The sequence below is a fragment of the Lipomyces tetrasporus genome (assembly GCF_029532465.1).
Source record: "Lipomyces tetrasporus strain NRRL Y-64009 chromosome Unknown POJ06scaffold_3, whole genome shotgun sequence".
NCBI classification, from domain to species: Eukaryota; Fungi; Ascomycota; class Lipomycetes; order Lipomycetales; family Lipomycetaceae; genus Lipomyces; species Lipomyces tetrasporus.
Genome location: NW_026611598.1, coordinates 317,400 through 340,360, shown reverse-complemented (window position 1 = coordinate 340,360; position 22,961 = coordinate 317,400). Strand labels below are relative to the sequence as shown.

General features: G+C 52.0%; 11 protein-coding genes across 11 annotated transcripts; 5 read left to right on the top strand and 6 right to left on the bottom strand.

The window, feature by feature from the left end:
• Positions 1–1,706: 1,706 nt before the first annotated feature.
• Positions 1,707–3,167, top strand: POJ06DRAFT_70045 (uncharacterized protein). Its single transcript, XM_056191425.1, has one exon. It carries the CDS (start codon positions 1,748–1,750, stop codon positions 2,714–2,716), a length of 969 nt encoding a protein of 322 aa, XP_056045193.1. The 5' UTR covers positions 1,707–1,747; the 3' UTR covers positions 2,717–3,167.
• Positions 2,889–7,206, bottom strand: POJ06DRAFT_194687 (RecF/RecN/SMC; the record flags this gene model as incomplete). The annotated part of the gene is made up of 7 exons (XM_056184963.1): positions 2,889–3,514; positions 3,563–3,657; positions 3,708–5,818; positions 5,871–5,996; positions 6,053–6,439; positions 6,496–6,687; positions 6,745–7,206. The coding sequence occupies 7 exons, from the start codon at positions 7,204–7,206 to the stop codon at positions 2,889–2,891; spliced, it is 3,999 nt and encodes a 1,332-aa protein (XP_056045192.1).
• Positions 7,207–7,569: 363 nt separating this feature from the next.
• POJ06DRAFT_247741 (uncharacterized protein) lies at positions 7,570–10,125 on the bottom strand. The gene is made up of 3 exons (XM_056186937.1): positions 9,596–10,125; positions 9,491–9,545; positions 7,570–9,441 (listed from the first exon to the last, which is right to left on the bottom strand). Exons 1-3 carry the CDS (start codon positions 9,852–9,854, stop codon positions 7,803–7,805), a joined length of 1,953 nt encoding a protein of 650 aa, XP_056045191.1. The 5' UTR covers positions 9,855–10,125; the 3' UTR covers positions 7,570–7,802.
• Positions 10,126–10,198: 73 nt separating this feature from the next.
• Positions 10,199–11,726, bottom strand: POJ06DRAFT_247740 (uncharacterized protein). Its single transcript, XM_056186936.1, has 2 exons — positions 11,197–11,726; positions 10,199–11,144 (listed from the first exon to the last, which is right to left on the bottom strand). The coding sequence occupies exons 1-2, from the start codon at positions 11,316–11,318 to the stop codon at positions 10,352–10,354; spliced, it is 915 nt and encodes a 304-aa protein (XP_056045190.1). The 5' UTR covers positions 11,319–11,726; the 3' UTR covers positions 10,199–10,351.
• Positions 11,727–11,914: 188 nt separating this feature from the next.
• Positions 11,915–12,430, top strand: POJ06DRAFT_236409 (uncharacterized protein; the record flags this gene model as incomplete). The annotated part of the gene is made up of 2 exons (XM_056185897.1): positions 11,915–12,181; positions 12,245–12,430. The coding sequence occupies 2 exons, from the start codon at positions 11,915–11,917 to the stop codon at positions 12,428–12,430; spliced, it is 453 nt and encodes a 150-aa protein (XP_056045189.1).
• A 458-nt stretch (positions 12,431–12,888) lies between these two features.
• POJ06DRAFT_193860 (amino acid permease-domain-containing protein) lies at positions 12,889–15,055 on the bottom strand (the record flags this gene model as incomplete). The annotated part of the gene is made up of 3 exons (XM_056184929.1): positions 12,889–13,566; positions 13,621–14,108; positions 14,167–15,055. 3 exons carry the CDS (start codon positions 15,053–15,055, stop codon positions 12,889–12,891), a joined length of 2,055 nt encoding a protein of 684 aa, XP_056045188.1.
• A 1,592-nt stretch (positions 15,056–16,647) lies between these two features.
• On the top strand, positions 16,648–17,561 carry POJ06DRAFT_280469 (uncharacterized protein; the record flags this gene model as incomplete). The annotated part of the gene is made up of 2 exons (XM_056189882.1): positions 16,648–16,675; positions 16,726–17,561. The coding sequence occupies 2 exons, from the start codon at positions 16,648–16,650 to the stop codon at positions 17,559–17,561; spliced, it is 864 nt and encodes a 287-aa protein (XP_056045187.1).
• A 102-nt stretch (positions 17,562–17,663) lies between these two features.
• POJ06DRAFT_247729 (uncharacterized protein) lies at positions 17,664–19,078 on the bottom strand. The gene is made up of 3 exons (XM_056186935.1): positions 18,476–19,078; positions 17,899–18,417; positions 17,664–17,831 (listed from the first exon to the last, which is right to left on the bottom strand). The coding sequence occupies exons 1-3, from the start codon at positions 18,816–18,818 to the stop codon at positions 17,731–17,733; spliced, it is 963 nt and encodes a 320-aa protein (XP_056045186.1). The 5' UTR covers positions 18,819–19,078; the 3' UTR covers positions 17,664–17,730.
• A 387-nt stretch (positions 19,079–19,465) lies between these two features.
• POJ06DRAFT_194223 (phosphoribosyltransferase-like protein) lies at positions 19,466–20,107 on the top strand (the record flags this gene model as incomplete). Its single annotated transcript, XM_056184944.1, has 1 exon — positions 19,466–20,107. The coding sequence occupies one exon, from the start codon at positions 19,466–19,468 to the stop codon at positions 20,105–20,107; it is 642 nt and encodes a 213-aa protein (XP_056045185.1).
• Positions 20,108–20,281: 174 nt separating this feature from the next.
• On the bottom strand, positions 20,282–21,217 carry POJ06DRAFT_69948 (mitochondrial large subunit ribosomal protein-domain-containing protein). Its single transcript, XM_056191423.1, has 2 exons — positions 20,646–21,217; positions 20,282–20,591 (listed from the first exon to the last, which is right to left on the bottom strand). Exons 1-2 carry the CDS (start codon positions 21,081–21,083, stop codon positions 20,457–20,459), a joined length of 573 nt encoding a protein of 190 aa, XP_056045184.1. The 5' UTR covers positions 21,084–21,217; the 3' UTR covers positions 20,282–20,456.
• On the top strand, positions 21,203–22,939 carry POJ06DRAFT_69943 (eIF3 subunit 6 N terminal domain-containing protein). Its single transcript, XM_056191422.1, has 3 exons — positions 21,203–21,699; positions 21,759–21,863; positions 21,912–22,939. The coding sequence occupies exons 1-3, from the start codon at positions 21,322–21,324 to the stop codon at positions 22,794–22,796; spliced, it is 1,368 nt and encodes a 455-aa protein (XP_056045183.1). The 5' UTR covers positions 21,203–21,321; the 3' UTR covers positions 22,797–22,939.
• The last annotated feature ends 22 nt before the right edge of the window (positions 22,940–22,961 follow it).

Below are 22,961 nucleotides of genomic sequence, written 5' to 3'. Positions count from 1 at the left end.
ATCGGACACAATTCATATTACACCCGGTCCATCTCACTTTCGAGTCGTCGTTCCCATTGCAGATCCACCGCCCCATGGCCGTACCATCACGTTTGCAGACTGCGTTCAACTCGCCGAAGTCGATGTTCCTAATGAACCGGGAACCCTAAAGCAGGCCATGTCAAGACCTGATTGGCCCCAATGGAAGTCTGGGATGGATAAGGAATATGAATCGTTGATAGACCACGCTACTTGGACTCTTGTAAACCTCCCGGAAGGCAAAACTGCAATCGACTGCCGCTGGGTATACAAGCGAAAATTTAAAGCGGACGGGACTCCGACACGTTACAAAGCACGACTCGTTGCAAGAGGCTTTACCCAAGAGTACGGTGTCGACTACGACGAAACTTTTGCGCCTGTGGCCCGTGCCGAATCTATTCGCATCCTTCTTTTCTTTGCCGTCCAGCGCAACATGCACCTCCATCAAATGGACGTAATCACTGCTTTTCTCAACGGTTTTCTCGACGAAGAGATCTACATGCGGCAACCTCCGGGATATGTGCAAGATCCCACTCTAGTCTGCAAACTTAATCGCAGCCTATACGGGCTCAAGCAAGCCGCGCGTTGCTGGAATGTCGAGCTCACTGCAAAACTTAAGGACGAAGGTTTCGTTCAGTTCGACGCAGACCGGTGCGTGTTCAAGAAAGTCCTTGCTCCTGATGACCAAATATTTCTCGCTGTTTATGTCGACGATATTATTCTTGCTGCGGACAACCTGGTGACCTTAGAGTCTACGAAGGCTCGATTGGGTCAACTTTTCGACATATCTGATATGGGGGAGCTCTCATACTATTTGGGTATCCAAGTGATCCGTGACAAGTCCGCCGGAACTATCAAGTTAAATCAGCACAGATACATCGAAGACCTTCTGAAGAGGTTTAATATGCAGGGTGCAAACCCCGTTAGTACTCCACAAAATCCGAATGTTCGATTGACAAAAGAAATGTGCCCAACTACGGAAGAGGAGAAAGCGGAAATGACTCATATTCCGTATCGCAGTGCTGTCGGCAGTCTTCTATATGCTGCTTTACATACCCGACCCGATATAGCTACCGCTGTGGGAGAGGTCAGCCAATTTTTGGAAAACCCTGGCAAGGCTCACTGGACGGCGGTCAAGCACATATTTCGATATCTGATTGGCACGCCCGCTCTGGGTCTAGTGTATACGCGGTCTTCAGATGCACCTTCGGTTTGTTTGGTTGGTTTTTGTGACGCCAATTGGGCTGGGGATTATGATACAAAAAGGTCCACCAGCGGTTATGTTTTTCAATTGAATTCCGGGACAGTCACGTGGAACTCAAAAAGGCAAAAGTCGGTGGCACTTTCAGCAACAAGGTCTAACAACTATCTTGCGAGTTCCAACAACCCCTCTTCTTTTCCATCTAGCTTCACATTTTCTCAAGAATATCCAACAGTTAGAGAACACACAATGATGAATATCCGCAGATGGCAGCGGCCGCCAGAGATTATTTAGCTATTCCAGCCTCTGGGGTGGCAGCAGAAAGATTGTTTAATTTGAGTTTGGAAAGTTCAGTTTTGTATCGTCGTAATTTTGTATGCAATGTTCGCACTTAACACTATTAATGATAATATGAATAAAATTGCATCAATACGATCTGGTAAACTTTATTGGGGACGCAGGTCAACTTTCACCTTCGTCACGCCGCACGATTCGTTCCGTTCACCATCCGCCTCTGATGACCACCGAATGCGACCAATGAGCGAATGCGACCAATGTGCGATATGCCTGTTCCCAATCGACTCATCCAAGCTCGTGCTCACGTCGCCATGTAACCACAAGTGGGACTTATCATGCATATCTCAGTGGCTGGAAGTTAGTCCGGACAGGTCATGCCCTCTTTGCAAGACGGCTGTTAAGACCATCGTGTTTGAATGCGCGGGATTGGGTGATCGGGCTAGCATCTCGACAAGAGTATTCGAGGACGTGCAGCCGCCTAACAAAGTTGTTGGGCCTGACGATCGGGACTGGTCAAGTCGAGTAGAGGCACTAATCGCTCGCGACAATTACATCGACAGGTCGTATCGGCTTGCCCTTGAAAGGCGTAAATACGTCTACAGAAATCGTCTACGTGCATGTTATATCGGCCATAATAAGTATACTCGATTCAAAAATCTTGGCGCCGGACGACAATTTACGACCCAGATGGGGATGCGAGCGCGATCGTTCATACGGCGCGAACTTTCAATCTTCCCGGTGCTCTTGAGCAGCGATCCGTATAGCTTCAATAACGACTCCAGTAATGGTAGCGACCACCCACAGACGCATGGGGTATTGGCTACATCTAGGGAAATCGAGTTCTTGACAGTGTACATCTCGTCAATGCTGCAGCTGATCGACGTGCAGACAGCCAAAGGCGCACGAACGGCGTTGAATATTCTGTCGGATTATTTGGGCAGCACGAATGCCAGTATATTCCTGCATGAACTCTACTCATTTCTAAGCAGTCCGTATAAGTCCGTGGCCGAGTATGACAGGATAGTGCAATACAAGGTCGTGGACTCTTGTCGAAAAGGAAAACGAGAGGGTGAGTACGGGCGACCCCTAGCCGAGGTCAGTGAAGAAGATATTCAGCGAAATCTGCGGGGACTTGGAACAGATATTCTGGTTGAGGTACCTAGAGCGTATTCTATGAAGCGGCAGAGATTTAGACAATAAATGTAGTCATTAGTTTGCATCGCATGGACATCGCATATATTGGCGTTCTGGGGAAAATGATAGCATTAATATCGATAACGTGACATCAAAATTATACAACGAATGCTATCATACATGGCATGTATATAATATTTCACAAATTTTAATCATCCTAGAGGTAAGCACAATCCAGTCACCGACCGATCACTTCCTCCAACTCTCTGTTTTCGATTGTAATGCTCTTAGTCATATGATTAACCTTGTAAATACCCACCAACTGCTTTGCCAATTCAAACATATTATTACGCAACGAAATAACGACAAACTGCGCGTTCTTCGTTCGCTCCTTAATATAGTTTGCAACAATCGAGACATTCCTGAAGTCCAACGCGGCATCAATTTCGTCCATAACGTATAGCGGCGTCGGCTTGAAATGATGTAAAGCAAAGACGAGCGCCAACGAACTCAATGTCTTTTCGCCCCCGGACAGGTTGGAAATGTTCTTCCAGCTCTTCTTTGGTGGCATCACACTGAAGAGAATTCCTTCTGAAAATGGATCAAGGCTGTCGACGAGTTCAAGTTCCGCGTTACCACCCATAGTGATCATCTGGTACATTTCTTTAAGCTTGATCGAGATTTGACTGAAGCCGTTCATAAATTCTTCCAGGCGACGTTTACGCAAGTCTTCATAACGGTGCTTGACTGTGTCTCTTTGGGATACTGTATCCTTGAGGTCTGCATTTCTCGTCTCGAATTCCTGTTCGCGTCGACGATACTCCTCCAAGACCGTCAAGTCAACTCGAGCCTTGTCGGATTTTTCTGTACCACAGTCAGACCAGTGCATTCTATGCTCAAACCCAGGCATACCTTCTAAGAGCGCTATCTCTGCCTTAAGTACGTCCTTGTCCACGTCGCCAAGCTCGTCCTCGCTATACACCGGTAAGTCAAGCGGTTGCTCATCACTGGGAATCATTAGCACGGTCTATCAAATAAATAGCTGCACAAATCATACCCAGCATCGTGCAGTGACAGCGTCGAAAGTTTCTCTGACCAATGCTTCAACCGCTTTTTGTTCTCGCGCAGGTCCTTCTCATGCGACTCAATCTTATTCCGAATGTCTATTTCCGACTTCCTGAATGCATTAATCTCCTTCATTCTCTCGTCCAAATCCTCTTTCATCTCCTTCAATTTTTCCTGTCGTTCCTCCACGACGAATGCAGCTTGGTTAGACGCATGTTCGAGCTTATGAGCAGCATTCTCCACGTTCGCTAAATCCTGATGGACAGACTGCAACTCAACCTCAACTTCTGCCAGTTCTGTCTCTGCAGAATTGACAGACTTGCTTTGCTTGGCAGAATCTTTCTCAGCCTTGACCTTTGCCATCTCCGTATTAGAGATCCGGTCGTTGCGGATTTCGATTTGCTGCAGAATGCCATCTACTTTAGACTTTTGCACTCTCAGTTTGACACCGCCAATTTCCATAATCTTCTCTTCAAGGTAATTGACTTCGTTCTCAATAGTCGAACTCTTCTCGCGAAGCTGTACGATCTCGTTCTCAATCCCAGACAGCTTGCTCGCAAGTGTCTTCGCTACCTTATCCTGGGCAGAATTAGACGCGAGTTCCGCTTTAAGATCATTCAACATTTTCTTCGCGTCAAGCAAATGTGTTCCAAGTGCCTGTATCTCTAATTCCGTCTTTGAAATTGAGAGCTCTACTTTTGGTTTCCGTTTCTTCAAGTCCTTCAAAGCGTCTTCCATTTCATTAACCATGGCCTGCTCTTTTGCAAATTCCTGTTCGCTCTGGGCGTAATCAGCCTCGACCTGCTGTAGTGCAGTTTCCGAAATCCCTTGAACGAGTTTGTTCCTCATCAACCCTTTCGACACTTTGGACCCACCACCGCTCATGGTACCCGACATATCTATCAGTTTACCATCGAGCGTAACGACGCGCCATCGTTTCTTGCCAAACGCAATACGGTTGGCCTGCGCCATATCATTTGCGACCAAAGTATCGTGAAGAACACTATAAAACGCCTGCGCGAATTTTGGGTCCTTAGGCTTAACTAGATCGAACAATCTCGGTGCATTCTCGGGAGTCTGGATATCTGACATGTCACGCTGAGGTAACTTGTCCAAGAGTATAAACATTGCTCGGCCGATGTCGTTTTTGCGGAGATATTCAATGCATGCTTGTCCAGTCTCGACACTGTCAACGACAAGGTTATTCAAAGCAGGGCAAGCCGTGGAGATGGCCACGTCGAACCGTTCGTCGATCGTTCCGAGATTGCCCAGGCGCCCGTAGAATCCGCTGATACGGCCGGAATCGTTCAATCGCATAAGACTATTAAGGACCTTGCCTTGGCTCTGCGAGGCTGCGAACTGCTGCCTGGCGTCTTCGGCTTGCTGTCTGACGATTGATACCCGTTCTCTGGTGCTGTCTAGCGCTGAAGCCGCTGCTGCCCACTCAATCTCGCCATGCCGGATCTGATCTTCAACATGGGCCAATTCTGTTTTCAAGTCATCAAGTGCCTTCTCCTTTGCCTGTCCATTGGAAATCACGGTCTTAATTTTCTCTTCCTGAGCTGCAATAGCCTGCTCGTCAGCCGCCCGTTTGTCGGACAAAATTCTCAGCTCACTCTTTGTGACATCGAGCTCCGAAACTTTCGTGTTGATCTTCTGATTCCATGGCTCAAGAAGCATTTTCTTCTTCTCAATCTCGTCCGAGATACCGCGCGTCTTGCCCTCCAAACTTGTCTTAATCTCTTCAAATGTTGCCTGCTCGGCCTGCAAATCTCTCTTCAACTCGGCAATCTCACCCGTCAATTTCTCCATCTCCTCATCATAATTCGTCATCCACCCAGAAGAGCTGCTAATCGAAAGCTTGGAGCTCGCAATTACCTTTGTAAGCTTCTCTTTTTTCGCAATGATATGTTTCTTCTTTTCAGTCAATTGGACGGCGTCGCGCTCATGTTTGGCTAATGTCTTCGCCGCGGCTTTGGCCTGGCTCTGGAGATTTTCGAGGTCTTTGGCGGCGTCCTTGTATTGGCTATTGAGAGAATCTATTTCGTCTTCGTTTCCTTTATTATTCTCGAGCTCCTGCTCGAGCTGTGTTGCAAGGCTGGCCTGTGCTGCAATCAGTACTTCAGAACCGCATAAGATTTAGCTGAACACGTACGAGAAGCTCCTCAGTGACTTGGATATTTTCGAGACAGTTCGCTACGTAAAGCTGGAATAGCGCCGATCTTTTCATCGTCAGCTCATTTTCATCGTGGATGTACTTCAATGCAGCTTTGCGAGCGTCCTAACCCCACTTAGTCACTAAGGCAATTTGTAAATGCGAACGAGTCAGATACATACTTCCAAGCTAGATTTCTCCTTCTGCACAATGTCCAAGCGCCCGACCTTCTCATGACAGATCTCGTTCAGGGCCTCGACCTCCTTTGCAGACTCCTCGATTGGCTTCTTGTACTTCGATGTCCCGATAATGTCCTCTAAGTACTCTAACAATCCGTCATCGTTCTCGTTCTGCGCCTTGGGCTTCATTTGGGCAATGCTCTCGACCTCACCCTGCAGGATCAAGAAACGCTTGTGGTCGAGATCGATGCCGCGTTCGCGGAGAAGGGAGGTGACTTCGCCGTAGTTGCTGTCGCGATCGTTAATGCTGTATTTGGAGGTATTATTTTTGTACGCGCGGCGACACACCACGAGCTTCGAGTCCGGGACAGCCGTCGTCGTGCCGTTTTCCTACTCAGTCATAAGCGATCGATCTCACTTCCCACCGAAGCAGTCGGAACACATACATTATCGACGACATTTTGAAAGTGAACTTCAACGCTGCAGAATGCTAAGTCAGGATGCTGGGCAGAATTATGGATCAGAGCCGAAACCTTAGCCTGTCGCATTTTGCTCGCCCGGAACCCAAACACGAACAGAAGCGAATCGATAACGTTCGACTTTCCCGACCCGTTAGGCCCAACAACAGCCGAAAATGACTATAAACACCGTCAGCCCTCACCTGCCACCACCCCTAGAGTTCACAAAACACGTACACTGTGGAAGGGGCCGATTTCCTGACGCCCAGCGTACGACTTGAAATTATTCAGCACCAAGTGCGTAATCACGAGCCGTCGCTTAGGCTCTTGCGGCGCCGGCGCAGTCTCCTTCATAATAGTCTCTACCACAGGTCTACTGTCATCATCCCTGGCAACTGCCTTGCTCGCAGGTTTATTCTCCACCGGGTTCAGCCCGACAACAGCAACATTCTGCCGAGCCAATGACACCTCGCCCAACGGTGACGGCTTTGACTGATTAGCAAAGGCAGCAGCCGGCTTCGGCGTCACCTGGGTTAAAGCCGGTGTGTTTTCCCGGTCCGGAGACGTCGACTGCTGCAAAGTTAATCGTCGCAACGAATTGCGGACGCTGGTCTGCGGCGACAACAACAACGACAACGCGTTCTCGCCCGCAGCAGGCGTGATCGGCACGTTCTCGCGGTTTGCCGGCGATGATGCCATCCTCGGCGTCGTGGTTCCGGTAGTCGACGATTTATCAGCTTGCTCGTAACTGGCCACGCTCTCAAGCTCGTCACCGTCGTCGTCGTCGTCGTCGCTGTCGTCGACCGGCTGCTGCCTCCGACGAGCCCGTGCTCCATCAGCTGCTTTGGTCCTAGGCGGGGCGCGCGCAGGAGCAGTTGTCGTGGACGATTCAGACGCGACCGAGGACCGCGATCTCGTTGTCCGCCGCGGTGCCATGGCGTTTATTTGATGCTGGCTATGGACAATGCGTGTGGTTGCGTTAGGGGAGAAAACAGGCGAAAAGGAGCCAACGCGGCTGACTGACGCGGCGGTAAACACGTCTGGTTGCCGCAACAACAAGCGCCTGTGCCACACATCAACAAAGCCCGTCGGGTTAGGTCTTTTCCGCGACTGCAGGAGACTTCGGTTTGAACCAGGATGTGGAACTACGTCGCAGTATTATGGCGGATAAATTACAAAGCCATAATTACACGGCGAAACATTTCTCAACTCCCAATATATCCAAAAACTCGTAGGTGACCCATCATTTGAAAAATGCAAGCATGCCAATATACACGGGAGTTGATACTCCTGATCTATAGAAAACACCATGCTTCAAAGTTCGCGGACCGGAGTAACAGGCTATAAAATTCGGCCGCAGCGCCGTGGTCAACAAACACACCTTTGTCAGGCATCACCGCTTCGCGATACAGGTCGGCGGCAATGTGGTCCTCGTGCGGTGGTGGTGCGGTGGACGTACTGCTTGCTGACGTTACCGACGACGAGAGCGGTGACGATGTGTCACTGGCCGAGTCAGACTCCGCCGGCGAGGCGGTTCCTGCTCGTGATGCAGTGGTCAGTGAGGAGGACAGGAGGGACATATTTCCGAACAACGAGAGCGCCCGATTGTCCGGCCCCACACCGCCACCATGGCCGGTATGCAAACTCGGGCTCGTACTCCCGGTGTTAGCCTGGGTCAGGTAATACATAAACTCGGCATATGTGAACTGCCTGGGCGACATGCGCGCGACATACAAGTACCGCTTGATCGGTGCCAAGATCTTCGCGGTCAAATTGGCAAAATACAACCGGACGTACTTGTCAATCTTGACCGAGCTGGCGTCGTCGGCTAGCATCTGTCTGAGCGTTTTGAGAAACTGCTTGTCCCTTGCTAGATACCGCGACCTCCTCGACGAAGAACGGGACTTGGCCGTACCGAACGTGTTGAACATTTTCTTTAGCGACCGCCGCTGCCAGTCCACGGTCGCGGTTACCGGATATAACAGATCGAGCGTCATTGGCTGCGGCGCGGCCGTCACCGGCATCAAGTCCAGCAAAATCGGAAGCAGACTGACGTTGAGCGACGACGACCGTCTCGTTGTGTGATGGGTCGAAATGTCGATCAAGCTTACCGCGCCCTCGCACTCGTGCACCATCTTGGCCAAAAACGGGTTCGTGAACCCGATGACTCCTGGCACCGGATTTGCCGAGATGATGTTCAACGACTCGATGTCGGAATGCATCGTGATGTAGTCCCTGACGAGGCCCGTGTAAGGAATCGGCTTGATCAAGTCCACGACGTTTGACACCAATTTGCTGCACAAGGACGGCGTGTTTGCGAGCACGGCCACCGACTGTCCGAGCATGACCAGCTCGTACATGGTGTACAGCTCGGCGACGTCCACGAGCTCCTTGACAAGCGTGCCCCACGACCCAACTTTGCCAAACAAGTACACATCCGAGTCATTGCCCACGAAGTCCGCCAACGGCAGCAGCGGATCCGAGGACACGAGCACTCTGATCTTGTCCCCCAAATACGCCAGGTCCAGACCCTTGCGCTTGCCGTTCGCGGCTGCGTTGAATTTCATCATCACGGCTTCCGGATCCGGCCAGCACGCAATGTGGCCGGCAGCAGTCTGCAGCGTCGGCACCAACGCCGGACCGAAGCAGTACTTGGCGGCTTTGCGCACGACCAGTTCGAACAGGGCGGGAAACTCAAACGGAGATATCAACGCTAGACTTTTCTGCGAGTAATGTCGGACCCGGGACGAATCCTTGCGTTGCTGGAAGACGACATACCCATAGAGGTACCCTTCGTTCGGGAATGGTGACTGTGAAAGGACAGGCGAGGAAGCGGAACTTGGCAACTCGAGGTTTGATGTCGGCTTGAACCGGAATGAATGAAAGGTGTGGGCATTTTCCGGGTAGCTCTGTTCGGGGAAAGACGAGAAGCATCTCCACATCATTAGCCGTTGCACCTTGCAACCACAACTTTCCGTCTTACATTGTTTTCAAGTCTTGCTCAGAAAAATTGACGGGCGGATAAATACACTCAAATTCTATGCCATTAGCAACCACCACCGTCACGACAAGTCCAGACAATACTCACCAGGCCCAATGTCGACGTTAAAGTCCAGCACACAGAAACACACGATCCACTTCCATAAGTCCTGAACCCGAAACGGCAGCACGCCAAACACGTCCGGCTGCTCCGAGTACTGTCCCGCGACTGCCTCCGAAAAAGACCGCACATGAACCGGTCTCGAACTCTTCGCGAACACGGTTTTGCTCGGCGACGCTGTCCCGCCGACCAACGCGGAGACGGGTCGCGTGGGCGCGGTATTACCTTGTGTTAACCGGTTCGCCATTTTGAGACGGGGCTATTAAATGTCTGAGGATAGTTCGTTCTAGTTGCTGCAAAGTCGACCCCGAGAATGCCATACTCAATTGCAAACAAATTCCAAAAAGGAGATCCAAACTAGACGCCCGTATTTCCGCAAACAATCCAAACACTGATCCCCGCAGTGAAATAGAAGTGGGACCGCACGAACGAGCGTAAACTTGCTCCCGAATTGAGACAAGCGAAGAGTTCACGACGGGACCACGCCGCAAGGTACCGACCGCGCCATACTAAACACTCGTACCGTGCGGCTTGTGCCTTATCTACGCCCAAGTTTATCGCGGCAGCGGCAAACTATTGAACGAATTTTAATTGAAGAGCTGATGTGTCTATATTTAACTAAACCTATTTTCTTTTACAAATCTTCTAATTTTATAACCCTAAGAAATGCCCATGTTGAAAAGACAAATCCAATCGCCCAAGAAGAAATGAAAAATAATAGAAAACCACAAGCCCGTTCATTGTCTAGACAAATGTAGAAGCCTCGGCCAAGTCGTCCGCGTTCAAAAGATCCGAACCAATCTCGAGAAGCTGTCTGTAGAGCGCATTGCGCTTAGCAACAGGCCACCATGGGACCTCCCAGAATCGGGTGAGGATGCCCATGTCATGGGCCCCGTCAACCAACTTCTTGATCTTGTTGTACTGGGTTTTGGTCAAGCCATCGGGGCCGATCGGGGTCTCCACGACGGACTGGAGCGAGCCGGACGCTATCGGGTTGACGTAGACGGGGTAAGCGGTCTTGTTCAAGGACGCGATGGGACCGTCGAAGAAGTAGAATCGCTCGGTTTGGGAAACGACGTAGTTGTAGGGTGTGTTGCCGGTGCCGATAATAGTTACTGGGCCGTAGGTGATTTCGGAGCCGTTGACGGTCGTGAGCCAGCCCTTCTCCAGGAGCGGCTGAAGCGCGGTCTCGACATAGGGCCAGGTGATGTTGCCGTCGGTCTTGACGTCGATGAAGAGGTAGAGGGTCTGGCCAGACGAGGTGTCGAACACACCGTAGGGGCTGGTCTGGTTGGCGGTGAACTCGTTCTTGGGGTTGGCAGCGGTCAGGATGTCCATCAACGGGTCGACGTAGAGCGATGAGAGAGTTCGCTCCGAGTTCAAGGCGGCATCGTGGTGGCCGACGTAGACAGTGTCGTCGCCCTCAAAGTGCCAGACGTCAGCCTCGACCGAGACGACGCCGTATGACAGAGCCGTGAACAAAGGCACGTCGCGCCAGTAGTCGTTGTGGGAGTGAATTCCCTTGACGAAGACGTTTCTGTGACAACAATTAGCCTAACTGCGAATTCCGAGCTATGCGCGTATCGTACCGGGTGAGGTCGGAGCTGTAGAGGGTGCCGATCGAGCCCTTCAAGGACAGGAGCTCCTTTGAGATGGGGACCGCGGACGCAACACCGGCGAGGGCGACAGCGGCGGCGACCTGGAGCTTCATTTCTCGAGCTTTGCCGGGGTAGGAAGATGGGGCAGTGCAAGAGAGAACGGGATGGTGTGGATGGTTGTATTTATACGGTAGTCCGTGGCCGGCGCTGCCAAACCCACGTTGGCTGTCGCACCCGTGTTATTGGCTTCGACTCGACTAAGCTTGACACTGACAGGATCGGACTAACCGACGTGAGTCTGACGGTTAGCACAGTGTCAATGCTAAGCGCGATTCGCCGTATTGAGAAACTCGACCCGGAGAGTCCAGCGAGTTCGGTTCGGCCCTCCGGCAGTTGGGATATGATCACGATCGATGATCGCGAGACGTTCAGCGAACGACGAGTTGCATCGAGCGCACGCAAGGCGAACAAGGTTCAGACGTGGGTTTCTTCGTTCCCGCAAGTGAGCAGCAGATGACATCAGCGGTTTTGTTTCGTTTAGGCTCGGGAAGGCGAATTTAAAGTGTGGAGATCGCCGTTGCCGAGGGCAAGGGTTCGACGCACGTGCTGTCTCAGGGCGTCGCACTAGTCGGCTCGCTTGTTCCTGGATTTTTTTTACGCATCCCACCGCATCAAACCATTTTACTACGATCCACCCGCCTTGATAACGATGGCCGACCACAGCCAACCGGCGTCCTTCCGCCCAGCCTCGACAAACCATACAAGCGACACCGACAACAACTTCACCCTCCATCTACCGCCGACATCGCGGTCGGCAGGCGATTGTTCTGCAGTCGACGCTGGCGACTGCGACGACGAGCTCGTGGCCGAGAAGGAGAAGGAGGTCGAAGACCAATGTCCAGACTGCGGCCAGCGCACGGTGCGCAAGTGCCTGATCCATGCTGACGTCGCGCTCGTCCTCTGCGTCGACAAATCCGTACGCATCACCGCTCGCTCGGCCCTCACAGTTGAAATAGAAACACGCTAACAACAGACACAGTGCGGATATCCGTTCGCGGCAGACGACATCAGACACCAGATCGTGCGTGTCCCGACCGGCGAGATCCTCGAGGCCGCCCGCCGGCGAATGCTGGATGCCGGCGTTGGCGAGCTCACGGCCACGAAGATTGCCCAGACCACCGAATTGGATGACCATCATCCCACACCAGATCCAGGGTCGTCGTAAAAAGCAAAACCCCGGCTCACCGACCCCCCCTCTTCCCATGTGGCGGTGTCCATTGCGGGATTCGGTTGATCAAACTGAAATCAGTCACTGCCGAGCCTAAAATGCTGCTGCTGCTGCTGCGGCGGTGGCGGTCGTGGATCCGGCCTGACTCGAGAACCCTGACGGTATTGCCAATGACGTCGGCACAGTCAATGACAAATCCACGCGCCCGGTTCTTGTCTCGCTGTCAAGTACGTTGTTTATGCAACCTTCATTATTTCTACAATTACATATATGCCACTATCCAATACCAACAAGCAGGCGCAAACAATGCCATCATGTGTCCAAAACAATAACCAACAACAAGTCATGTATTTAAAACAATGAAACCGATTGACTCCTAGCAAGAGTAATAGCATCCCATAGCAAACAACCCAAACACGCCCGGACCCAAACAAAAATAAAAAAAACCAAAAACGCTAAATCGTCAGAACCTTGATCCAGTACCATGCCCTCTTGCCGCGGCCCCAGATGCCCTTTTCCATCATGCCGAGCTCGGCAGCGGTCTCGGCCTCGTACTGGTCCATCTCGCGCCGGCCCAGATCCAGATCGAGTTGCGACAGCGGCACGATCCGGGTCGACCGCCAAAACTTGTAGCCCAGGAAGCAGATCAGGAACAGCACGAGCGACACGTAGGACGCGATCAGGTACTGCCACTCGAACTGGATGAAGATCGTCATGTCGTTGAAGATGACAAGCAAAACACAGCCGATGAGGCCGAAATACGCCGTGTACGGCTGGAACGGCGACCGGTACGGGTACGACGCCATGTCGCGCTGGACAATGTCCGGCCGCAGACGCAGGCCGTAGTAAAACCGGATGTAGCTCAAGCAGATGCCGGCCCACACCAGCGTGCCGGGAACCGACGTCAGCTTGCGGATCCAGTAGTAGATCGTGAACGAGGTCGAGTTTGGAAACGACACAAGGAAAACGGTCAGCGCGATCGTGAACGTGAACAGGACCGACACGATCGGCACGCCCCGTTTCGTGCACCGCCGGAACACGCGTGGAAACTTGCCCTGGACCGCCAACGCGTACAACGTCCGGCTTGACGCATACAGGAACGAGTTGCCGGCCGACCATGCGCAAAACACAAACTGCCCTTGTTAGCATCGCTCTAATGGACCGAACCACAGCAAAACACAACATACACAGCAGGTGACGACGGCGGCGCCGACACATTGACCGCCATTCTGCAACGCAATCACCCACGGCGACGAGTTTGAATTCGAGAACCCTTTCATGTTGACGGTGCCGGACATGCAGTTGCCGTCCGGCGACAGCCCGTACACCCACGATACCTTTTGCGAATCAAACGCGCTCCACGGCGTAAAAAAGCTCGGCAGCACAGAGGTTCCGGCCGCAACGTTCAGGCCCATTGCAAGAACACCAAGCATGTACAAAATGAATATGCGGAAAAAGATGCGCAGGGTCGCGCGCGGCAGCGACTTGCGCGGGTGACGGGCCTCGCCGGCAGTCAACGCGACGAGCTCGGTGCCGGAAAAGCTGTAAACGGACTGCACGACCGCCGTCCAGATCATGAGGAACGTGCCTGTCGAGCCATAAATATACTGAGTCGACGTGACCTCAAACGCGGGCCGGAATGGGCCATAATCGGGGCTCGCACTCTTGTCCCAGTCTAAACAAAGACAACATCAGCCAACAGCAATCACAAAACCGGCAGCCCAAAAACGTACACAGAAAATTGACAGGAAAAATCGTCATTTTTCCTGCCTGGGGTGGAATATGACCTCGATTGAGGACAAACATGACGATGATCAAACTCAGCAGGAATATCAGCTTGAGCTGGCCGAAAATGTATTCAACCTCGGCATAGATCCTGACCTCAAGCACATTGATGAGAATAATGATAAACAAGAACGAAACAGTCAGCGCGGCCGGCGGTATCCGCCACGGATCAAACGGCTCAAAGTAGGTTACTAGGATTGCGGCCGACGCGACCTGGGTCGGGATGGCTATTGCCAGCGAAAACCAGTAGCAAAACCCGAGCGCGAAGCCGAGCGAGTCGTCGACGAAACGCGAGCCGAAAGCCGAGATACCACCGGCGATAGGTATGAGAGCCACCATCTCGCCGAACGAGACCATGACCGAAAACACAATCGCGCCGGTTATGAGAAAGCCGAGGATCATGCCGAGCGGACCTGAATTGGCGAGAATCCTGCCCGAGCCGATAAATAGGCCGTTGCCGAGCACGCCGCCGACAGCGATCATTTGAATATGCCGAGTCTTGAGTGTCCGGCGCAGTTCTGTGTGTTGTTTGGGAAAATCGGGGTCGGGACCGGCGTCGTCGATGATGTGCGCGCCGCCAGTGCCAGAAGCCGCGTCGTCAATGACAAAGGTGCCGAGCGAGGACGGAAGGGAGCGCGAAGGCGTTAGTGAGCTCGGGTATGGACGGAGGGACACGGCGTCTGTGGAATGAGCATTGTATTGTTGGTAGTTGTTGTAGATTGGTGGGTGAGTGCTTGTGTTTGTGTTGATGCCGAGCGCGAAAGAAGCGGGAAACAGGTCGTCGATTGGGTCCTCCCCGGACATGGACGAAACAGTCATGGATGAGCCGAACTTCATGGTAGTACCCGATATTGGACTGGGGCGGCGATTGTACCCGGCACACGCTGGAGCACTCGACGAGCGAGACCAGGCCAGAAAAGACGAGAGTACAAGACAAGACGAGACGAGACAAGACGAGACGTGCGAGGTCAAGACCGAGAAATAGATAGGTAGAAAATGCAGCAGCACATTTAGCAGAGCGACGAGCGAGCGAGCTCGACCTCTCGACACAGACAGAGCCTTGCAGGTTAGTCGAATAGACCGCACTGGACTGGACCGGACTGGGGACCAAGCACGAGCATTCACGGGCTCGGGGTGAAGCTATCCTGGGGAGTCATTTCAGCCCTAGCCCTCTGCTGTCACAGTTGTGCGGTGCAAGTCTTCAGCCAGTTGTTCAGGGTTAGGTGATTACTCCAAAACCTGAACCCCAGAACAGCCGATCAAGGCACCATAGTCGGGGTCGGGCTTTGAAAACCTGGCAGCTGCGGAACATTCGATACCAAGATAGCAGAAGCGCAGTGACTACGCTCGAACGATCTTAGTGAGGGGCAAGACGACCGACCGGACCACAACTACAATAAGTTTATCGACTAAGTTGTGGCGCCCGGCAATTCGGTTGTAGGCGTGTTCCGTATTTGTCGTTACAATCCGGAGTTCCGGAGTACAATACCCACTCATCACCGACCATCATGCTGCCCATATATACCGCGGGTACGGCCGGCAGTGGTATTCTGGACATTTCAAAAAGTTTCAGTGATATTGTGGACATTTGCCCCAATAATACTGATAACAATAATTGAGCGAGTCACGCGGCGAGTTTGACGACTTCTGTAACATGCAGTCAAAAGGCTTGGCAGCTGTCTTTGGCGTCAATAAAATTTGCTCGCTCACTATTTTGATTCGGCTGAGCTGCATCTGCCAGCCTATCCTGCTTATTACGTACTGGCCTGTGTGTCTACTCGGCTGTGCTATCCACATTTTCACGTATCAACACTAACTACTACTCATCATATTCCTTCCGACCGCTGGACTTGGTCGCCTTTCATGCTCAGAATTCGTTCTGACACCAATATGTCGCCGAACTCACTGTAACAGTGGGTTTAGTTGCTCTCGAAGCTTATCTGTTATCGATACAGAACAGTCAGAAACTCCTCACGGCGTTGTTGCGTATATGCCACAAATGCAATGGCAACAGTAATGTCTACAATTAGGCCACATAACTCTAACAAATTGTACCCATGCTATTACTAGACACTACTCCGTCCGTTACTTCATCCCGTCGCGCAAATTCGACTTCCGCTCCCATATGGTCATCATCCTACTCTGCTGATTGAACTCCTGTCTCGCGAATAGCTGCAAATAGCTCGATCCATCAGAACCGCTGTTTGGCGGATTCAATAACTGACAAGTTCAGATCGCTAAGAATCTAATTCCTATTCTGTCCCCACACGCAGTTCTTGTCATCTGTTCTGCTCCTTCAGTCTCCGTCGCAAGCCGCTGTCTTCATCTTCTAATCACGCGTCGTGATTGGGCAGTACTGTTTACTTGTACTTGCTAGATATTGCTGCTCCTGTCAAGACGCCATCTGAACGCTTAACGCTACCATATCCATGAGTCATCTTAGTCCAAATGTTTACGGTATGTATAGTCGTCAATCACACCCATTCGACATCCGCTAACAGGTCCAGGCTCTGGCGTCCCTTCTGCCAGACCACCGCCACCACCCAGCTACATGCGGTCACCGCCCGACCGCGCCCGACCGCCGCCAGAGTCTCCACGAACCATCATTCTCTCAAACCTGCCCCCAGACCAAGAAATCGATCTTGCGCTGTTGCATTCGCTCATCCGCGGCGGCAAGATCGAGTACTCCCACTACGACCCTGTCCGTCGCACGTTCGCCGTCCACTTCATGTACCCGAAGGACGCGGCAAACTACATGTCGTGGGTCGCATCCCAGGGCAACGTCTACCTCAACGACAGCGAGATCTTCTTCGATCTCGTACCGAGTCCGGCCCCCGTACCGTCAATATTCCTCAGCCAGGGCAACGTGTCGCGCAAACTATACCTCGGCGGCATTCCGTCCGAAATCAACGCCCGCGCGCTGTGCTCGATGTTTGAGCGCTACGGCGTGATCGAGTACGTCAAGATCGTGTGGGAGCGCAAGTGCGGTTGGGTCGCGTTCTGTCGGATCGCGGATGCGTTCGACGCGCTCAGGTTCATCAGGCAGGACGAGCCCGTCTTCCGGCGGTCCAGAATCGAGTACGGCCGGGACGACTGCGACGGCGGCATGCCGGAGATCCTCGAAGGCGGCGGCGTCAGTATCAACGCCCGAAAGGATGTCGATATCGTGATTGGCCGGTTCAAGCACCTCGGAAGACGCAATTCTGCTGTCGGCTCCGCCGCCGGCCCGCCGCCGCCACCTATGCACGACTCGCGACTTCCGCTGGCGTCGATTCGAGCCGACAATCCACCTCTGAGCTACGGGCCGCCCCCGCCGAGGCCTGGAGAGGTTAGAACTCATTGATGTACGATAAGCATTGTCGAGAGCTTTGTATTGTATACTGCTGGGTGGCTACGACGGTTTACGAATCTGTATTTTTACCAGTGTGCTCTGATCTAATGAAGTCTGCTTGATTCAAATGTATGTCTATATAACCCCAATACCTTAAATACACCGTATCGCAAAACTTCGATTAGACATAAGTCCAGATCGGCCGCGGCACCTCACCGAACAGTTCATTTCCGTCGACATTCAGAATAACGCACGGCACGCGTCTGTTATTTACGATTTTGGCTATCAAAACCCACAAGTCAGCCGGCCACCCCTTGCTCACAGCAGCAAGTAACAGAGGAGAACTTACTATAACAAGACATTCTATAGTACTCCGCGATCTGGTACACGATCCATCGCGAAAACGACTCTGCCCGATCAGTATCCGGCACGATCGGGATCTCCTTCTCGAGCAAGAACTGCTGTCGCGCTGCTCCGCTTTTGCTTCCCCTTATATTCCGCTCGGCACTGGCAGGAGGAGGCGGCGGCGGCGGCGGCGGCGGCAATTGCTGCCCATCAACAGTCAAGACAAACTCGCGAATATCCTCCTCGAGCGCCTTCAAGAACGGCCGCGTGAGATGGCCTCTTTTGACCCGCTCCTTGAGGGTTTTCGGGATATGTGGGCCGCCGCGGCCGTTTCTCCGTCTATTGTTGTCATCTTTGTCGTCCTCGCGGTTACAAAGCGACAAAAAGTCCTCAGGGACCTTTGTTCCCAGAGTCGACAAGTAGTCGACCAAGTTCCTGTCGATCCTGCGCACGGCGTATGTCGGCGTCGGCAAGTAGTCTTGGGGCTGTGGCGGCACGGCGTGGGGATTATACAGCATTCGCGCTTTTTTCCGAGCTCGTTAGCATCTCGCACACGTGTGTAACCGATAATATCAATTCACCATTTTCCAACCGCCGTCGGTGCCGATTGCCCTGCACCGGTCGTCGTCCGGTCGTGCTCAACCTCGCCGCCGCCTGGCGGGCGGAGAAGTTCACGACACTGCCCTGCGGCGTCGAATCGACCGTGCTCGGCGGCCCAGGAACCCGTCGCACGCCCGGAAGGACATCGTCGGTTGGGGCCGAGATGCCGAGCGAGTAGATATCTGACGCGTTGTCGTTCCGTGTCCGGGACGAGCTCCGGGACATGCTAGCTCTGCTGTCCTCGATTGAACGCAGCAGTGCTTGGAGGTTTTCTTCTGTTAGTGGGAATGGCTGTGACATTGTTGCGAGGTTGTCGAGTGCCATTGTGTATATGTGCTGTCTTGCAGATGATTATAACTCTGAGGGATGATGAGCTGTAATCGGCGGGACGACGGACAGCTCGGAAGTTGCGACTCTGAACTGGTCACTTAGATTCTAGTCTAAGCACGTGATGATTGGCATCTCCAAGTAAGTCTACAGCAAGTAATCCACGCTATCGACCTCCAGTCCCAGTCCAGTCATGTTACTTTGCATATTTTATACTCTATAAATATCTATATATATATTGACACAACTTTCTGGCGTTTCGGACGAGTGCGACAACCGTGCCAGCTGCGCCGCATGGCCAATCTCGGTCAGCTACCGCATATATGGCAAATTACTAGTACGATACTGCCCTAAATGTGCAGCCCATTTCCAGGGGCTACCAGACAGGCAGCCCGGTCGCTTTTCACACGGACCACCTGAATTTTTCATCAGCCTATTGTTGTCTGCATGCATTATTTCAACATACAACCAGCCGGTGTCGTCAATTAGCCCTGTCTGGTTTAGTTCAATCACTGGCGTGCTTTGACAGTAGCAATTTGCGTCTTGTTTAGCAATCCTGCACACTTTCCAGCTATCCAGCAGACTGAAATAGTCCTTATCAGTGTTTCTCCTCTCACTTGTCGGCTCTCCCATATCCATCAGCCATGGTCGAAAAAGTCTACATTTCATATAACCACGTGCACAAGCTGTGCCAGCGTTCGGCCGAGGAAATTAAGAAATTCAAGCCGGATCTTATGGTCGCGATTGGCGGCGGCGGCTTCATTCCCGCCCGCATCCTGCGCACGTTCCTCAAAACGCCCGGGTCAAAGAACATCCCAATCCAAGCTATCGGCCTGTCCCTGTACGAGGAGTATGTCTCGAACGCGACTGATCCTGCCGAGGGCGTGAGCCAGGCTGAGGAGGCCGGTGTCGAGGTTATTCGGACGCAGTGGCTTGATTTCAACACGTTGGAGTCGCATGCGTTGAGCTTGATCGGCAAGAACATCCTTGTTGTCGACGAGGTCGACGACACCCGTACCACTCTTCACTACGCTATTTCCGAGCTCGCCAAGGACGTCAAGGTTCAGGCTGAGAAACTCGGCCGGAGCGACGAGGTCACCAAGTTCTTTGTGTTTGTCTTGCACAACAAGGACAAGCCTAAACGGGCCCAGCTCCCGGACGAAATGATGGCCGAGGGGAGATACATTGCTGCCGAAACCGTTCCAGACGTGTGGATCGCGTATCCGTGGGAAGCTACTGACATTGACTTGCAGACAAAATTGTCAGAGGAGCAAGGGAATATTTAAAGTGCGTGGGCCGAAGACTTTTCCGGTTGCGCTGCAAGGAAGGCTTATACATCGTGATAAAATTTTGGATGGCGTGATGCGTTGGCTGTTTTGATTATCCGTTTTGCATATGTCTCATTTGTACTAATAATGATATGTCTATTGATGCTTGATAATCCTGCATTAAAGCGCCGGCACCGTCAAAGTAGCGCATCATTGAATTGGGAGACTTATATCTACCCAGTTAACAGTTTACGTCAACAGGGGCCCAGATGCCTTTCATTGATATATTACAAAGTACATCTTCCACTGGAAGCCACATGCATTGCCAAACACAAAGCTATTTACAAAAACCTTACCCAACGTATCCTCAAAACACAGTATTTAGCAAATCGCGCGTTCTCACGAAATAGTCGCCTTTGATAGCGATATGATGAGTCACTGGGTTCACCGCAATCCGGTCCGAAGTCAGTCCTAGAGCAGCCTGGATGTCCCTTTTCAATGCCTGATGACCAATTAGCAATCTTTTCTGCCGACCTCCAATACCGCAGACACATACAAGCGCATCGCCCCTTATCCCCTTCACGATCGTAACCACAAGACTTCCACCATTCTTAAACTCCTTATACACCGGCAAATTCCCCGCACTCGTGCGGTCGACGAAATAAAACCCATGCGACGTCTCCGGCCCCCCAGGTGCGTACTCGAATTTGAGTGGTGTCGCCCCGTCGTTCGGCTGCGACGGCATTTCGGGCTCCCGCGGTATATTCTTAACCTTCCTCCTGTCCTTCGGCGTCTTCAGATCTCGCTTCGGAATCGACGCGTACGGAACAACGACGTCGTTCACAGATGGAATCGAATCGCTATTTGACCCCATCGCCGCGCTGCTCGTGCTGAAATTGTTGGTGATAGGCGGCAGGATACTGCGCGACACGCAGATATTTGTCGTCACACGGTAAGCATTGACCGGCAGTTTCGAAATCCGTAGTAGTAGCATTGTTGTGTTTTTAACGTATGTAGTGTAGGATAGATATTTTCGTGAACATCTGGCTCGACCGACACTGCCAAATTTCGATAATCACGTGATATATATTCCCCTATCCCTATTCAATCTTCGCGTCTAAGACCAAAAAGAAATTTTTACCGAAAAGGAAGCGCCAAACCAAGACTCTGATAATCCGCAGTTGGTCGACCGCCGATCTACTATTTATAATATTCCGATCGATTAGTCAATCATGCCGTCGATAACTGCGTCATACGACCTCGTCCCGCGGATCCTACCGTACCTGGACCGCCTGCTCATCTTCGCACTGCTCGAGCATCTGTCCGAGCAGAAGCTCTACCCGGCTGACGCGCTCCTGCAGGCAAAATACGATGTCATGAAAGACACGAATATGACTGATTATGTCTCCGAGACGTACAAGTCCATACACGGTGCGGATGCGACTGTGCCCGACGAAATTACGGAGCGGCGAAAAGTCGTGCTGGAGAAGCTGGATGAGTTTGAGAAGAAGGCGGAGAAGGTATTGGAAATTGTACGGAATCCGGAAGTTGTTAATGCCCTGCGGTCGGACCGGGCACAGAATTTTACCTACGTGAAGGAGAATTATGGGGTACGTGTTGGTCTTGGCTAGGATGAGAAAATAGGTTCGGCTGACTCGTTCGTTTGAAGGTCACAACTGAGATGGTCAATACTCTATACCATTATGGCCAATTCCAGTACAACTGCGGCAAGTATGCGGAGGCTGCCGAGCTATTGTACCATTTCCGGACGCTGGTACGTATTTGATTACAATACCCATGCGATTGTTGCTAATTGAATCAGTCCAACGACTCTGAGCTCGTGATCTCTGCGACTTGGGGTAAACTCGCTGCGGAGATCATGACATTGCAGTGGGAAAACGCCGTCGCTGAGCTTGTCAAGCTCAAGGAACTCATCGACCAAAAGACATTCGCAGACCCACTGGTCCAGCTCAATCACCGGACCTGGATCATCCACTGGGCTCTCTTCTTCTTCTTTAACGCTGAATCCGGCCGCGAAAATCTCGCAGATCTCTTCCTGTCATCGGCATACCTGAACGCCATCCAAACATCCTGCCCATGGGTTCTACGATACGTGACCGTGACCGTTCTCACATCCCGCAATGCCCGCAAGACCTCGGCCGGCCGCTCATCCACATACGCCACATACCAGAAGCAGATCCGCGAACTCGTGCGGGTGATCAAGCAGGAGCGCTACGAATATTCCGACCCAGTCACTGAATTTGTTTACGCGCTCTACGTCGACTTTGACTTTGAAGCAGCCCAGGCAAAGCTCGCCGAGTCCGCCGACGTTGTCAAGACTGATCCGTTCCTGGACGGATCAGCAGACGAGTTTTTGGAGTCCGCGCGTCATCTTGTGTCCGAACTGTATTGCCAGATTCATCAACGGATCGATATCCGGGATTTATCCACGCGCTTGAACTTGTCGGCAGAGGAAGGCGAGAAGTGGATCGTCAACTTGATTAGGGACACGCGAGTCGACGCAAAGATTGATTTCTCAGAAGGCACAGTCATCATGAATCACCCACCACAGTCTGTCTACCAGCAGGTCATCGAGCGCACAAAAGGACTTAGTTTCCGGACAAATCAGGTCCTCGCACATATGCTCACCACGCGGAACGCGACTGCGACGGTGAATGGAGAGGAAGGTGGCGAGGCTCAAGAGTAATATGTATCTTAGAGAATATTAGGAAAGTTTCTCGGGTTGTGTAGAGAGCGAAAATAAGTTTTTTTTTCTTGTTGTTTATGCTCATGTTTCTAGTTATGTGTGCCATATCATTACCAAATGGCGGGGTCAAGGCAATTGAATGAACACTTCACGATCATGCATGGC